The sequence below is a fragment of the Sinocyclocheilus grahami genome, unplaced genomic scaffold (assembly GCF_001515645.1).
Source record: "Sinocyclocheilus grahami isolate Dianchi unplaced genomic scaffold, SAMN03320097.WGS_v1.1 scaffold87.1, whole genome shotgun sequence".
Lineage (NCBI taxonomy): Eukaryota > Metazoa > Chordata > Actinopteri > Cypriniformes > Cyprinidae > Sinocyclocheilus > Sinocyclocheilus grahami.
Genome location: NW_015505266.1, coordinates 295,663 through 312,507, shown reverse-complemented (window position 1 = coordinate 312,507; position 16,845 = coordinate 295,663). Strand labels below are relative to the sequence as shown.

The 16,845-nt window shown below is 38.4% G+C and overlaps 1 protein-coding gene across 1 annotated transcript; it reads left to right on the top strand.

Moving 5' to 3' along the window:
* The first annotated feature begins 1,315 nt into the window (after window positions 1-1,315).
* On the top strand, window positions 1,316-16,046 carry LOC107586977 (nischarin-like). Its single transcript, XM_016274560.1, has 20 exons — window positions 1,316-1,510; window positions 2,010-2,093; window positions 2,200-2,382; window positions 3,705-3,753; window positions 4,631-4,794; window positions 4,984-5,079; window positions 5,148-5,243; window positions 6,691-6,843; window positions 6,931-6,999; window positions 7,106-7,291; window positions 7,370-7,498; window positions 7,693-7,806; window positions 9,916-10,068; window positions 10,156-10,208; window positions 10,520-11,833; window positions 13,096-13,282; window positions 13,847-13,997; window positions 14,195-14,323; window positions 14,951-15,112; window positions 15,231-16,046. Exons 1-20 carry the CDS (start codon window positions 1,430-1,432, stop codon window positions 15,857-15,859), a joined length of 4,182 nt encoding a protein of 1,393 aa, XP_016130046.1. The 5' UTR covers window positions 1,316-1,429; the 3' UTR covers window positions 15,860-16,046.
* The last annotated feature ends 799 nt before the right edge of the window (window positions 16,047-16,845 follow it).

Below are 16,845 nucleotides of genomic sequence, written 5' to 3'. Positions count from 1 at the left end.
CATCTTACCTGGGCTAAGGAGAAAAAGAACTGGACTGTTGCTCAGTGCTCCAAAGTCCTCTTTTCAGATAAAAGTCAATTTTGCATTTCATTTGGAAATCAAGGTCTAGAGTCTGGAGGAAGACTAGAGAGGCACAGAATTCAAGCTGCTTGAAGTCCAGTGTGAAGTTTCTGAAGTCAGTGATGATTTGGGGTGACGTGACGTCTGCTGGTGATGGCCCATTGTGTTTGACCAAGTCCAAAGTCAATGCAGCCCTCAACCAGGAGATTTTGGAGCACTTTATGCTTCCATCTGCTGACAAGAGATGCTGATTTCCTTTTCCAGCAGGACTTTAGCACCTGCCCACAGTGCCAAAACCACTTCCAAGTGGTTTGCTGACCATGATATTACTGTGCTTGATTGGCCAGCCAACATGCCTGACCTGAACCCATATGGAATCTATGGGATATTTTCAAGAGAAAGATGAGAAACAGTCAATCGAGGGGATTGGATTGCCACAGGCTGATCGCTTCTATGCCACACCTCACTGATGCTGGAGTTTGTGCTAAAGGAGCCCCGACCAAGTACTGAGTGCATAAATGAACATACTTTAAAGAACTTTAACTTTTCTTTTTTGCAAATCCTTTTTTGATTGATCTTAGGAAATATTATAATATTTTGAGATACTGGAGTTTTGACTTTCGTGAGCTGTAAGCTCTAACCATCAAAATAATAATATACATATACATATATAAAAAAAATTTTTTACTGTACATGTAATGAATCTAGAATATATGAAAGTTTCACTTTTTGAAATAAGTTACAAAAAAACCCAACCTTTTCACGATATTCAATTTTTTTTTAGATGCACCTGTATATGTATATTATATATATAAACGATTAGACCATTACATGAAATATCAGTGGGTACTTCATAAAGTAATTTGGGTAATCTCACTGAATTCACCCTAATTTAGATCAATGGAGTGATAGTGTTGATGACTATAATTTAAGTTCTGTATTATGTCTGTCCTCAGTGTGTTTCCCTACAGTCTACCAGTGACCCTCAGCCTGTGTGTGTTTACATGTTAAAACACTGTGGTATGAAATGTTCACACATTCGAATTAGTTTATTTAAGTTTAAATTGTTATAATGTTTTCTTCTATTATTTTAATCTTTTCATTGTTATTATTCTATTTCTGCACTTATATTCCAAGCTTTGGCAATATTGTAATTTTTTTTTATCTTTGAATTGAAAACATTGAGTAGTAACATCCGCACGCGGTAGGGGGCGATAAAGCTCTCTTTGAGTTTGAGCGCCGCGGTGCGTGAGAAATACGAGAAGGCGGCGCTTCGCTCCCGTTAAACCACAACAAAGATGGAGGCGCTACATGACAGCTAGGTTTGCATTTTTCATGGCGACGCGCTCAAACTCGCGCTGAAGTGAAGATGGACGCGGGGCATCTACCGGAGCCGTGCGCGGAGAAACGCGTCCGTATCGTCGGATCCGAGCTGGTGGAGAGTTACACGGTCAGTTTGATGTGGTCCGTTTGGGTCGCGCGTTCTGTGCATATTCATGTTCATGACACCAGTTTTTGAATAAATGCATGAAAATGATTTATATTGTTAGTTTTGGTGGTTAAAATATATATATTTGGTTGATTAATAGATCAGTTGTGTAACCTTTAAGATAAAATAGACGTTTTAATAAAGCATGTGTGTTGCATAAGAGCGAATGTTTGTTAATAATAAAATAAATTTGGGAATTATGTATCAATGTTTAAAGGAATCCCGTGTTTAATTGCTAATAGTTAACCATAATAATAGCGGTTAATACAGTGTCAGAGGCCACTTTAATTATTTGCATGCTTATTTGCATAATGCACAATGTGAGTTATATTGTTATGAATTGTATGACAAAGTGGAGAGGTGTTTGTTGGTTTGCAGAGATTACCCATTTATGAGCAATATTAGTGAATAAATCCATATTGATTATGAAAAAGGAATATAACAAAAATCTATTTTTCAGGTGTACATCATAGAGGTGTATGTTGGAGATCACAGTTGGACTGTGAAGCATCGATACAGCGACTTCCACGATTTGCATGAAAAAGTGAGTTACGTCACCTAAAGGAACAGATCAGACCACAGATATGAACATTTTGTTCATAGTTCAGAGCGAGTCACTGATAAAACTGATGAAATGTTGTTGACTGCAGCTCACTGTGGAGAAGAAGATCGATAAACATCTGTTGCCGCCCAAGAAGATCATCGGCAAAAATTCCAAAAGCCTCGTCGAGAAGCGACAAAAGGAGCTGGAGGTTTATCTCCAAACGCTCCTGAGCAGATTCCCTGCATCGACCCCCAAAGTCCTGTCTAAATTCTTACTCTTTCACTTATATGTAAGTTTTAATGTGCTTTGTGTTTGATAAGAAGCTGAAGATTGTAAACAAGATTCCTCTGCTTTATATCGGTCACATGATGGTTAAATGTTAACCGGAGTTTGTGTGTAATCCATCCAAAGCAATTGCATGCAACTCTTGCTCTGTTGCTTTCGTCCTGTGAAGATGAATCGTGTTGCACTGCATTTTCTTATCTCAGCCGTATAAATGGTTCTAGGAACAGCAGGGCCTGTTATCTGGCCGTAAGCGATGTTTTGGCACTGACAGTAGAGTAATTGATATTGATCTCTAAAAGACTTTTGTCTGGAATAGGCATATGACCGGACTGAGTTGTTTTGGAGAGCCGAAGTGCTTTATGTTTATGCATTTGTCCTTAATTGGCTTAGCTTTTTTTGTTGAATTTGTGCACATCAACACGCATTAGAACTCATTTACTCAAAATATGTAGAATGAAAAACAGGATGTCATGAGGAAATCAGAGTTATTTCTGGTGAGCTCTTTCAGGAAATGAGTTGAAGAAGCACCAGGAGTAGTTCAACCAAAAATAAAGATTGGCAGAAAATGTCAAGATGTAGATGAGTTTGTTTCTTCCTTGGCAAATCTAGCATTACATCAGTAGCTCACCGATGGATCCTCTGCAGTGAATGGGTGCCGTCAGATTAACAGCTGAGAAAAACATCCCAATAATACACAAGTAATCCACACCACTCCAGTGCATCAATGAACATCTTGTGAAGAGATAAGAGATTTTTAACTTAAAACCATTTCTTCTGGCCTCTATCCATAATATTGCTTTATCCAGTGAAAGCGTTTTCTCGTTTGAATCAGGAGAGAAATATGCAGAGATCAAGCACCGTTTACAAGCCAAAACAGTTCTAAACAAATATGTTGTGTGGATTAATGTGATGTTTTGATCAGCTGTTTGGACTCTAATTCTGACGGCACCCATTCACTGCAGAGGATCCATTTCTCCAAATTTGTTCTGATTTGGAAATAAACTCATACACATATCTTGGATGGCCTGAGGGTGTGTACATTTTCAGTAAATTTTCATTTTTTGGGTGAGAAGTTCCTTTAAACGGGATGTCATGGGGAAATCCGAGTCATTTCTGCATTCCCCTGGTACAATCTTTCAAGATATGAGTTGAAGAAGCACATGCAGATCATTAAACTCATTCCAATGACGTTGCTGTTTTTGCAGTTTAGACAATGAACAAGGCCACTGGTTATAATTTGTGGACGTTTAAAATGAGCAAATGTAATAGTTGAATAAGGTTTGTTGTGAGAGTTTCCATCTTTGACTTGAACTTCATTATTTTCAGGAAATCAGTGGAATTGCTGCTGCCCTGGCTGAAGAGCTCTTTCACAAGGGTCTGTTGTTATTAATTCCTAGAGTTGTTATATGCTTGAAACATTTCATGCATTGGCTGAAAAACAGTGAAATGTGCAGTATTATAAATCTACGCTATTATAATAATGCTCCAAATGAGACTTTAGCATGCTTAAAGGGAAATCAGGCATCAAATATTTTAATGTAGAAAAGGTTCATAACTGCAGTCTGATACCTTTTAAAAATTGTGTTATTCATATTGGACTCAGAGTGAGATGTTATAAAAAAAAATGATGCAAACCGATTATAAAATAACCTTAGATGCATTTTCTACAGTCCCCATGTTGAAATATTGACATGTTCATTATTTTTATCTAGCGTTCTAATTTGCATAATACATAATATGAGCAGTTTTGCACTACACTACACTATGAGGTTGGTAAGATTTTTTTAAGAAATCTAACAAAGGCTGCATCTATTTGATCAAAAATTCAGTAAAACTAGTACAAATTTAAAATATTATTAAAATTTAAAATAACTGGTTTCTATCGAAATTTATTTTAAAAATGTAATTCACTCCTGTTGTGCAAAGCTGAATTTTCAGCATCATTACTCCAGTCTTCAGTGTCACACGATCCTTCAGAAATCACTCTAATATGCTGATTTGCTGCTCAAGAAACATTTATGATTATCAATGTTGAAAATGGCTTAAAATGCATCATTACATGTATTAACAGGATTCTTTAATGAACAGAAAGTGCAAAAAAATTATGAAATATTATTATAAATGTCTTTCACTTTTAATCAGTTTAATACATCCTCATTCAGTTATTTCTGCGTATTTCTATTTCTGTAAAAAAATCAGTTTTGTATGACATTAAGATCTCTAAAGTGTAGTAGTTTTGTCTTTTCCTCTAGGTGAGCAGTTGTTGGCTGCAGGCGAGGTGTTTCTCCTCAGGCCGCTCCAGTTGTACGCCGTCACACAGCAGCTAAAACTCGCCAAGCCAACCTGTGCCAACGGAGATGCCAAAGCCGACCTGGGACACATCCTGGACTTCACCTGCCGCCTCAAGTACCTCAAGGTTTGAGTTTGTCACTTTACTAAAAGTCGTGAAATATTAGTGCCAATATCAGTATATATATATAAACTGGTTCACTGTTGGTATCTCAATTTCTAGATTCTCTATTGAAAATATAGTAGTAGAAGTTGCAGTAAAAGTGTCAGAACTCTCACGTTTTATCTGCTGTTGACATTAAATCTTCACACTCAGATCCCTGGAATGAAAGCAGCGGTGGGGACGAGTAACATAGGGGAGCAAATCCTCCCGTTTGACCTGTCCATCTTTAAATCGCTGCTTCAGATCGAGGTGAAGAGACTTGTGTTTTTGGGGGTCATTGGAGGGCAAAGTTTTTAACACTTAATGTTCATTCTCAGATCAGTGATTGTGATGCTGGACAGATCAAAGGTCTACCTTCCCTCAAGCCCACACTGGCCACGCTCAGCATCCATCTCTCAGCCAGCAGTATGAAGGTACGCTAGAAAATAACATATATTAGCAGGAAAGCGTATCAAGAAATAAAAACAGATGGTTTTTAGGGTCCGTTAAAAGGTTGCGACGTTTTAGTTTTTGCAAGTAAAAATTCTTAAAAGCAACAAACTTCTAAACCGTTTGTGACCCTGGAGCACAAAACTTAAAGGGTTAGTTCACCCAAAAATGAAAATTAGGCTGTTTTACTCACCCCAGAGCCATCCTAGGTATATATGACTTTCTTCTTTCAGACGAATCCAGTCGAAGTTATATTAAAAATTGTCTTTGATCTTTCAAGCTGTTTAATGCCACTCAGCGGGTGTTGCATGCATCAGTCCAAAAGAAGTTAAATAAAAAGCTCCGGGGTGTGAACAAAGGCCTCCTGTAGCGAATCGATGCGTTTTTGCAAGACAAATATCCATATTTAAAATAATCACTTTAATGTAGCTTGCGCTCACTATTGTAAATGGAAGCAGTTCCGGGGGAATGACGTATGGAGGTCAGCGTTGCGCATGCGCCGCTCAGAAGTGAAGAACGCGGAAGCGCAGCGGAGAGATCAAAACAAAACAACGGTCACTAATTAGAAGTACAAAACGAGGATTTGTAAAGAAGAGTGTCGGAGGATTTCGATATAAGCCAAGAGGAGACTGGTTTTCCTTTGCTAAAGTAAGGAAACTTTGCTTCCTTTGCTCCTGTTAACTAACGTTGGTTTTCACGAGACTCACCGGCGCATGCGCAACGCTGACCTCCATACGTCATTCCCCCGGAACTGCTTCCATTTACAATAGTGAGCGCAAGCTACATTAAAGTGATTATTATGTTTTGAATATGGATATTTTTCTTGCAAAAACGCATCTATTTGCTAGAGGAGGCCTTCATTCACCCCCCCGGCGCTTTTTATTTAACTTCTTTTGGACTGATGCGTGCAACACCCGCTGAGTGGCATTAAACAGCTTGAAAGATCAAAGACAATTTTTAATATAACTCTAACTGGATTTGTCTGAAAGAAGAAAGTCATATACACCTACGATGCATCGGGGGTGAGTAAAACACTAATTTTCATTTTTGGGTGAACTAACCCTTTAAGTCGCTTGGGTATATTTTTATCAATAGCCAAAAAAAACATTGCATGGGTAAAAATTTATGCCAAAAATCATTAGGATATTAAGTAAAAATTATGTTCCATGAAGATATTTTGTAAATTTCCTACCGTAAATATATAAAAACTTCATTTTTTTCCCAGATTTTCAAATAGTTGCATCTCAGCCAAATATTGTCCTAACCTAACAAACCATACGTCAATGGAAAACTTATTTATTCAGCTTTCATATGATGTATAAATCTCAATTTAAAAAAATTGACCCTTATGACTGGTTTTGTGGTCCAGGGTCACATTTGATTGGTGCTGAAAGTTATTCGAATGACAATGGTACGCTCTGTCTTCAATAGGAAATCTTGGTCCCCGAAGCGTCCGAATTTGCGCAGTGGGAACCTGAGGGTGTTGATACAGACTGTCCTGTGACGGCGATCATTCCCACGTGGAAGATGCTCACTACTTTGGACATGAGCCGAAACTTCATACGCTGCATTGATGAGTCGGTGGTGAGCTATGATTGTACATTATATGAAATGCATACCAGTTTATCTTTCCTTTTCTAATTTGAGCTTTTCCTGATCTTTTTGGTACAGAAACTGATTCCTGAAGTCGAATTCCTTGATCTCAGCTATAATGAATTGTCTCTAGTGGAAAACCTTCAGGTGTGTTGTCTCTAGATAATTTCGTAATATTATTTTTAAAGTGCAAAGTAGGTTTGACATTTAGAATCCAATGAATTTTCAATATTTCTTATTATGTTGACTGCAGCATTTGTACAACCTGGTTCATCTGGATCTGTCCTTCAACAAACTCACGGTGCTGGAGGGCGTTCACACTAAACTGGGGAATATCAAGACTTTGAATCTGTCTGGGAATCAGCTGGATACCCTTTCCGGCCTCAGTAAACTTTACTCGTTGGTTAACTTGGATTTAAGCAGCAACAAATTAGCACAGGTAGTTTATTACAGTGTTTGCTTAGACATTATTTTCCTGACACCAGCATAATTCTCTCTGTCTTCTGTTTTTTTTAAGATGGATGAAATTAAAAACATTGGCACTCTTCCCTGTCTGGAGAAACTGTCTCTGGCTGATAACCCCATGTGCATCATCCCAGATTACAGGACTAAAGTTCTGGCCCAGTTCTGCGACCGGGCCTCCGAGGTATTGGCCTAGAGCTTTTCATCGAGAGTTCGGTCTGTTTACTGCGCAGTTTTGCAGTATTATTACACCAAGAAGAAAAAAAGAGTGCCAAACTAAACAAATAATTACATTTATTTATGATTCATTTTTTCAGACATTTTTCGGGATTTGTTTCTAATTTATATATATAAGTATAATTCATGTTTGTCATGCAGGTGTGTTTGGATGGTACAACCACCACAGAAAAAGAGCTCGACACAGTGGAGGTGCTAAAAGCCATTCAGAAAGCAAAAGAGGCCAAAGACCGAATGGCAAACAATGAGAAAAAGGTATTTTGAAGATTTTATATTTGTTTTTATTTTTTTAAATGTAAATTAAATGGATAAAGGATCATTTTGTTCTATTATTATTATTATTATTATTAACAGCATTAGTATTATAATTATTACAATATCATAACAACATTATTACTATGAACATTTATTATTATTAATTTTTGCTATTAACATATATTATTATTTGTCTGTTTTGCTTTTGCTTAGAAGGAATTAAAGAAAAAAAATTTAAGAAAAATGATGTAAAGTCAGTTGACAATGGAAACAAATTTACGTAAAAGCCCTGCTAAATAAAACGTTATGTAAGAGGTTCTAATTCAGTCTGCTTTATCTGGCAGGTTAATGGTTTTCTGACTAATGTAATTATATTTGTGATATATTTATAGTGTTTTAAAGGAGTGTGCTGATGGCTTTCATTTAATTAATTGTGACAGTTTTTTAGGTGTGAATCGGCCTAAACCTTGACATCCAGACATGACAAATCAACAAAAAGATAATTAATTGTCTGGCTTTATATGCTCACATTGATGCATTGGTGTGTCAGCATCTATTACATAACACTAATTTTCCAGTGGAGTGAAAGACAGGAGTTGTGGCGCATCCTCCTGGCCTGACTCCTCATCGGCACTTCACATGTCTGCAGTCATGCTGTGTTAAATAAATGCGATTATGCATTAACTTAAAATGTGCATATGCTATTGTAATATTATAGTATATACCTTAAACACTGCAGTGCACTCATGACTCTGAATTACCATAATTACTATGATAGAAAAATACTCACTACATCAATAGAGCTGTTCAGTTTCGAGTCTAAGGATTTTTATTTATTTATTGTTGATTTAAATAGTTTTGAACAATTAAAATATTATTTAAATTATTTTCTTTAAATTTAATTTTAGAATCAAGAAAGCATATCAGGCAGAATCATCTATAGTAAAACGGCATGTAAAATGGTTGTAAATATAATAAAATGGCAGTGAAGCTTTGAACTGTTATTGGGGAAAAAAGTGCTAAAAGTCTGCACTTTTATTAAATTAGACAGAAAAATTTTAATTATGGTAATAACATGAATGCACCACTTTGTAAGTACTAACATCGTGTCCTAACCAGGCATGATGTTTTGATCACCAAGTAAGCATTAAATCCATAGCCAATCAGTAAATATGTGTTTTTTTTTATGGAGCAGGATTTGGACTAGTAAAATTTCAGTGTAGGTGGAAAAACTGATTAACATGGCGATTTATGGTTCGTCGTTCTGGTTTGGACATGTTGTAACATTTAAAATGAACATTAAGACGTTTATGATCCCTCACACCCTTTACATTGACCTCCAGGGGTCTTGAATTAGTCACACTGTGTGTGTGTGGCTTTGCTAATCAAGTCCAATCAGTATAATCAAACACAGCTGGACTCAAATGAAGGTGTAGGACCATCTCAAGGATGATCAGAAGAAATGGACAGCACCTGAGTTAAATATATGAGTGTCACAGCAAAGGGTCTGAATACTTAGGACCATGTGATATTTCAGTTTTTCTTTTTTAATAAATCTGCAAAAATGTCAACAATTCTGTGTTTTTCTGTCAATATGGGGTGCTCTGTGTACATTAATGAGGAAAAAAAATGAACTTAAATGATTTTAGCAAATGGCTGCAATATAACAAAGAGTGAAAAATTTAAGGGGGTCTGAATACTTTCCGTACCCACTGTATATGGGATGGGGGGGATGTAGTGTCTGACTCCAAACTTATTTTATTTTTACTTTTAACAGCAAAAGCCTTAATTCGACATGCATCCATATGTGGTTTGAAATCGAATTAAAATCAGATATATTTTTCTTCAAGCTGTTTCTTCAGTTGCTGCCAGTTGTTGTCTGTCATTCTCTGGACATCGTCCTGACATTTGAATTGTTACTATATCACCCAACATAGCATATATTGTAACACTGTATAGCAACACTGTATATATTTATAAATATATGCATGGCAACACTGTATATATTTATACAGCATATATTGCCTGAACAAACAAATCAGATCATCACCATCCATTTTCATCACCGCATCGAATTGTGCTGTGTGAACTAAACTTTAGTGACTAAAGAATGGCTTTTGCTTTCCATCTGTCTCCCTTTCAGAAATAACTACTTGTAAAGAAAAAGCTTTTATTACCAAAGAGATATTAACTCCTGTGGATTCTACACTTAGCCAGAGATGCTATGATGTTTACAGCTCAGCCTGTGATATCATTCAACAGGTTGGTTTGTATTATAGCACAGTTAATTAATTAGTAATGTAGTTTCAGCAACAAACAAGAACACAGCACTGGTCCTTTTTTTTACAGGTGAAAACTCAAATTGATTCCAGTTTGTCTTCGGAGGTCACGTTTGAAAGCAGGTTAGTTCTTATATTCTTTTGTTTTGTTTCTGCTATGCCGAAACACATTTGTATCCCATAAATGTGGTTGCAATTAGCTGTTTTTTTCTACGTTTATGTCTTAAGTAGAGTAAATGTTTGGCCTTATAACTTTTGATTGACTAAGGTAGTAATAAAAATGTAGTTACTAAAACATTTGTCCATTGATGCAACTTCCAGTCCATGAAGATTAAGTACAGGTTGTTACTAGTGTTGAAGTGCTAAAGGGATGCAGTTATGGTTTTATGTTCAAGATTCCAAAGCTAAACCAAAAACGTTTCATTCCTCTTTAGCCCCTGTTGCTGTGAAGAGGAGTGGAAACCTTGGACCGCAAATCTTTCAAATCTCTTTGTACCTCCTCCCTTACTGTCCTACGCTACCACCAACCAGGAGTTTACCAACCAGCTTTCTGCTCACCTCAGCCAGGCTAATATAGAAGAATCAACTCCAATACCTTGCAAAACCACGACTCTTGAGGGCACAGACCAAGGCAGTCCTCAATCTGGAGATGGGTACTTTGAGATGACAATAGATGACACCAACGAGATCATGGGTTGTTCCTCCTCATCTACCATTCAGGAAAATATGCCAGATGATGTGAAGAAGGAATCTGCAGTTGATAATGTAAAAATGGTGGTTTGGTCTCTTTGCATCAGTGTTGGAGAAGGTTTGAGTCAGCGGCCAACTTGTTTGGTGGCAACGGACAGTTCACTTGTGGTTTTCCACACAAGGTCAGAAGAACCAGTGAGTACTTTGGAAGAACTAATGGAGAACCTTGAGACAGACTTGGTTGTGCCGTACACCAACATTGAGACCTTTCAGTTTGATATTCCAGAGGTTTGTTTCTCCTTGAAGGTCAAGTCAAGCAATACACGATGGTTCTTTTTCTCAGGTGCCCAAAGTCTGAAGGAGATGCACTGTTGCATTGTTCCACATGTGGACCAAACTAATGAGCAAGTTTTGAACTCCTCTAACACTCAAGTGTTTATCCGACAATTTCTGAACTCTTGGGACTTTGAGGAAAGTGAGGGCAGCGTTAAAGGCGGACACTTGATCCATTTCCTTGATCTAGACTCATCTACCTCCAACAAGAACGTCGCAAACAACCCACAGTTTCCAAAGAACTCAGCTACCTTGGATGTATTGTCCCAAATCGGCCTGTTTGAAAGCGGTCAGAACCAAACCTCCAATCCCATGATTCTTTTCCTGACCTCTCGGCACCTCTGCATTCTCAAGGTAGACTTCGTTACTCTGGCGTCCCGGGACCCTTCAGAAGCAAGTGCGATGCGGAGCTGCTCCAAAGTAACCCGTATCCCACTCTCATTCACGCTTCTCGACCCAAAGCAGGACTGTTCGTGTAGGGCTGTCTCAGACTCTCGGCGTTTCTACAATGAGCATGTTGTAGAACTGATGGCAGGTCACGAACGTCTGACTGTTGTTTTTGCCCTTCCACAAGACAAGTTCACATTCCAGATAGAATTCACACAGCTTCGGTCCAATCTGAGGGAAATTAAGACCATCGCTCTCCAGCGCACCAAGAAAGGACACTCTAAAGTGCACAGTTGTCCTGCTCCTGCTACAGCCACAGAAAGAATACCTACCAGCAGGTAATGGGGCTCATTCATTACCAGTAATTTCAAAGGTATGTATAGATGCCATTTTAGCTCCAGTCCTAAGCTGTAGACTGGAATGTATCTGAAATGTTTTAGGTTCAAACCTCGCAAAGGCTGTCAGCATTTGTGCCTTTTAACAAGACACTTTCAGAAAGAATATACTGGACTACATGTAGCTACAGTAGCTTTCTACTGACAATAAATTAAATGTCCGCCAGTTGGGGTTGGGAATTGGCACCATCATATTGTTTAAATTGCAGCTATAGCTGTTAGCATGAGAATTGTCAATAAATCTTAACCAGAAGTTCATCGGACTAGACAAGAAATCCCAACTCAAAAAGTCGATTTTACGATTTTAAAATTAAGATTTTACTATATCCCTAACCAGTCTTTCAATTCACCCTTCGCTGGGAATTTGTCTAGCAGGTGATCTTACCAATCATAACGCCGAATCTTCCATGTTGTTTGACAAACAAACCAGAGAGGAGATTAGATTAACATTGGTGGACTTGAACTTGAAAAATGGTGTGTATATTGACATCTTCCCGTGATTGAAACAAGATACCTTCTGATGTTAATTCATATTTAGGGGGAAGTCGTGGCCTAATGGTTAGAGAGTCGGACTCGTAACCCAAGGTTGTGGGTTTGAGTCTCGTACCGGCAGGGATTGTAGGTGGAGGGAGTGAATGTACAGCGCTCTCTCCCACCTTCAATACCACGACTGAGGTGCCCTTGAGCAAGGCACCGAACCCCCAACTGCTCCCCGGGCACCGCAGCAAAAAATGGCTGCCACTGCTCCGGGTGTGTGTTCACGGTGTGTGTGTGTCTTTGGATGGGATAAATGCAGAGCACTAATTCCGAGTATGGGTCACCATACTTGGCCACATGTCACGTCACTTTTTTTTTAATTTTGTGCTATAACTAGTAAAGAGAAAGAGATGATCCTTTCATGTTCTGCTTAAAATAGGACGCTATAGCGATCTGTCACAACACATTAAAGAGATACAAAATGGTACTGGTATTTCAACAGTAACTAAGGGGGCGGGTCTTTGCGAATGGTCAAACCTTATCCCTAATCCTTAGTTTACAGATGAACCATCTTTACTGGATACTACCAAATACAGCAGAGAAGATAAAATGCATCTGCTAAATGACTACTCATTTTTCCTAAGACAGCATTTGTTAATTAGCACAACCTTAATGGTTCTTCTTAGCTGTTTTCACAGTAGATATACTGCACTGTTTTTTTCCCACAGTGTCCCTCAGGAGGTGCCAAGACCCCACCTGACCCTGTCTCTGCTGTATCCAGCCAAATCCCTCATTCAGCAGCTGATGGAAGACAACCAATGTCCCTCACACTTCTCGCTCTCCTCCTCATTACTCCTCATCTCGTCTCTCAAGGGAGACCAGCTCGTTCACTTCTTCCACGACAATATTGCAGAGGCAAGTCGTTTGCTCATTTTGCAGATTCTGATCCTACGAGGAAATTTCCTGGATGGTTGTGTCAACCCCTCTCTTCCTGTGTGCGCTTTTGGCTCCTGTACGTTTGTTTATTTATTTTGACTGTGTTACATTTGGCCAGCTGCCTTGTTTTCAAGATGACTATCTGAACCTCTTTCCACGCATTCCTATTCAATCAGTGTCTTGTTTTTACAGAATATCCTAGACAGAATTTATAGTGTAAACAAACACACCCTAACATTTTAAATTTGTAACATGATCAGTAACCCTCAAACCCTACAATCATTAATGCCCTACTCTTAATTCGAGGTGTTTATAGAGTATGTGGCTGTTTTCCTGGCCATGTCCTGTATTCTTCAAAACAATACATTGCATGGTTCAAGGTATCATTCATGTTCATAGCACAAAATGCATGGAAGAAACCATTCTGACACTACATTTGAGCAATTGTAATCCTTGACTAAGCAAACACTGCTAAATAAACTGCAGTATTATGCAATGAAGAGACAGAACACTTAGGGTGTTTATCTCACCGTTTGCATGCAGATGGAGAATGAGGAGCTGAAACACATTCTGTGGACGTCGGTGCTCTTCTACAGATCTCCTGATGTGGAGACGACCGCCTGTGTCCTGCTGTCCACCAAAGCCATCTACTTCGTCCTGGACGATACGGCATCCTCACTCACCAACCAATCAAGTGAGCAAAAATTTACTTTACATTTGGAGAGACAATTTTATTCTAATCTGATCTTCAGCCATATTCAGTTATGTTGTTCATTTGATATAGTACCTACTAATTTATATTTATTTACTTATGCTATTCTATATGCTGTTCTAGTCAAACAGTCTAGATGGCACATTAAAATCGATTCATTAAATTGATTGATCTTGCAGTGATGTGGACCTGGAACCCGTCTGAGCACAAGGACACTGATTTCCTCTTCTCCTTCTGCTTCACCCTAAAACTAAAAGACCTGCAGAGCGTCAATGTGGGCTTGTTCGATCAGTACTTCAGAGTCGTGGGTGAGTTTGTGTTGATCATGATCTCTTCTGGTCACATTTTCCATCCAAAATGAGTCAAAGATATACGTGATTGGATGACATATTTATTAAGCTGACACCAAATGTAATCATCAGTTTACAAGATTAGTTCACGTCCAGAATAAACATTTTCTAGATATTTTTATTCTGGGAGTGAACTAATCCTTTAAACAAAAGGACTACCAATATATAATACTGTATATACAGTGGTGGACAAAATTATTAGAACACTAGTATTTTCACTAGCTAAAAATGGTTTTAAATCAGTTATTTCTGTCTTTTGCTGTTGTGTGTCTACAGCAAAATACTAGTGTTCTAATCATTTTGGCCACCACTGTGTATAAGTGCATGCTGTTTAAAATTTTTCACAAGTCCATTTCGACATCAGAGTTTGGCTGGTTTGTTTTGTGCGAAAGCTTCATGAATTCAACTCTGCTAAGGAACTAAATAGCATTTCATATTGCTGCTTCTCTCTGTAGAAATTGTGTGAAGATCACATTTTTGGCATTTGTTCGCACCAGTTTTAACTTCTACTCTGAATTAATTGATACTGCAATGAACCTGAGATCGAAAACACTTCAAGTTTAAGTTTAACCTTTCTCTTCAAAGGGCCCTCGGCTGATCACATAATTTCCTGTCTGACACGTGACGGTTACGGCACACACCGGTTCCTGCAGCAGCTGATGATGGTTTTGACCTTGCTGGAGAAAGTTCCCTCTCCTGAACCTTCTGAGCTGGATTTCTACTCGCAGTTTGGAAACAAAAGCACAGGTTTGTCTACTTGCACTGTGAATATTCAATACATCACTCATGCTTATCTAAACATTTTGTCTGGATGTTTAGCAAACGATTTTTGATGTTAAAATATTTGTATGTCCTCATAAATCAGGTAAAATGGAGAACTACGAACTGGTCCATTCCAGCAAAGTGAAGTTCGTATATCCAAGCGAGGAAGAGATCGGAGACCTCACCTTCATCGTAGCGGAGAGGAAGACCCCTCAGGCACCGTCTCACTCCTTCAACATTCTTTTGTATGTACTGGTATTCCAGGTCCACGTCGTTCCAGGCCAGACGGCCCAGAACCAGACTGTCCTACAACCCAAGACTCTTATACTCACCAGCACGGACGTCTTCCTCCTGGATGAAGACCACATCAGCTACCCGCTACCCGAATTTGCAAAAGAGCCTCCGCAAAGAGACAAGTACCGCCTCACGGATGCCCGACGAATACGCGACCTGGACCGCGTGCTAATGGGCTACCAGACTTACCCACAAGCCCTAACGCTGGTGTTCGACGACGTCCCCGGACCGGATCTTTTGTGCCACCTTACCATGGACCATTTTGCGGAGAGTGACGGGAAGGGCGACAGGACGCAGGGGGTTGGAGGAGCCGAGGGGGAAGTGCAATGGTGTATTTTTGTACCAGGAGCGGACAGCAGAGAGCGGCTAATATCGCTCTTGGCTCGCCAGTGGGAGACATTGTGTAGCCGAGAGCTGCCAGTTGAGCTAACAGGCTGAAGTTGGGGAAAAAAATTGAGAATTTGCAGTATTCACCTACACAGTATGATGAACATTTCTTTTTACGAACGTTTTTTACAGTTTTGACACAATGCATCCTGGGAAGCTGTATTGTAGAGTCCACACGAGTGTAATATATATATATATTTTGTCTCAGGCTTCAAACTTAGCTTTTTTTGCTGCTTTTCAGACATACAGGTGCATCTCAATAAATTAGAATGTCGTGGAAAAGTTCATTTATTTCAGTAATTCAACTCAAATTGTGAAACTCGTGTATTAAATAAATTCAATGCACACAGACTGAAGTAGTTTAAGTCTTTGGTTCTTTTAATTGTGATGATTTTGGCTCGTCTGATTGGCATGTCACTATATTCTAATTTGTTGAAATAGTGAATTGGTGGGTTTTTGTTAAATGTGAGCCAAAATCATCACAATTAAAAGAACCAAAGACTTAAACTACTTCAGTCTGTGTGCACTGAATTTATTTAATACACGAGTTTCACAATTTGAGTTGAATTACTGAAATAAATGAACTTTTTCACGACATTCTAATTGATTGAGATGTACCTGTATTTATCCGCTGCTGTGTACAATCGGCCATGCATCATGAAATGTGAAACATCTGTTATACAGTTTTGTGCAGTTCAGTGGTATTTTAAGTAAATTTGTTGTTCTGTGGCAACAAAATGATTTTCAGATGGCTTTTAATGAATGGAAAAAGTTATATATATATAGTCTTTGGTTTTTTTATCTAAATGCGGCTTTAACGTGTTATTTCAATTTTAGAAAGTATTCCCGAGACTAATCTGCGTTTATTTGTACAGATATTCAAACGGAAGACCACCGAGCACATGTTTACAGAGCGTTTTTAACTTCATGAGATTACTGATTGGCTGATTATGCACGTTGAATTTTTAAAAATAAATGCGAGTAAATGTAAATTCTTTTATTAATCCTGGTTTTTTTTCTTCATTTAATGTCCAAAT

Coding starts and splice junctions, on each gene's coding strand:
- LOC107586977 (XM_016274560.1), top strand. CDS start 1,430: ATGGACGCGGGGCATCTACCGGAGCCGTGCGCGGAGAAACGCGTCCGT. Junction 10,209..10,519: donor GAGGTCACGTTTGAAAGCAG/GTTAGTTCTTAT, acceptor ATTCCTCTTTAG/CCCCTGTTGCTGTGAAGAGG. Junction 13,283..13,846: donor TCCACGACAATATTGCAGAG/GCAAGTCGTTTG, acceptor GTTTGCATGCAG/ATGGAGAATGAGGAGCTGAA.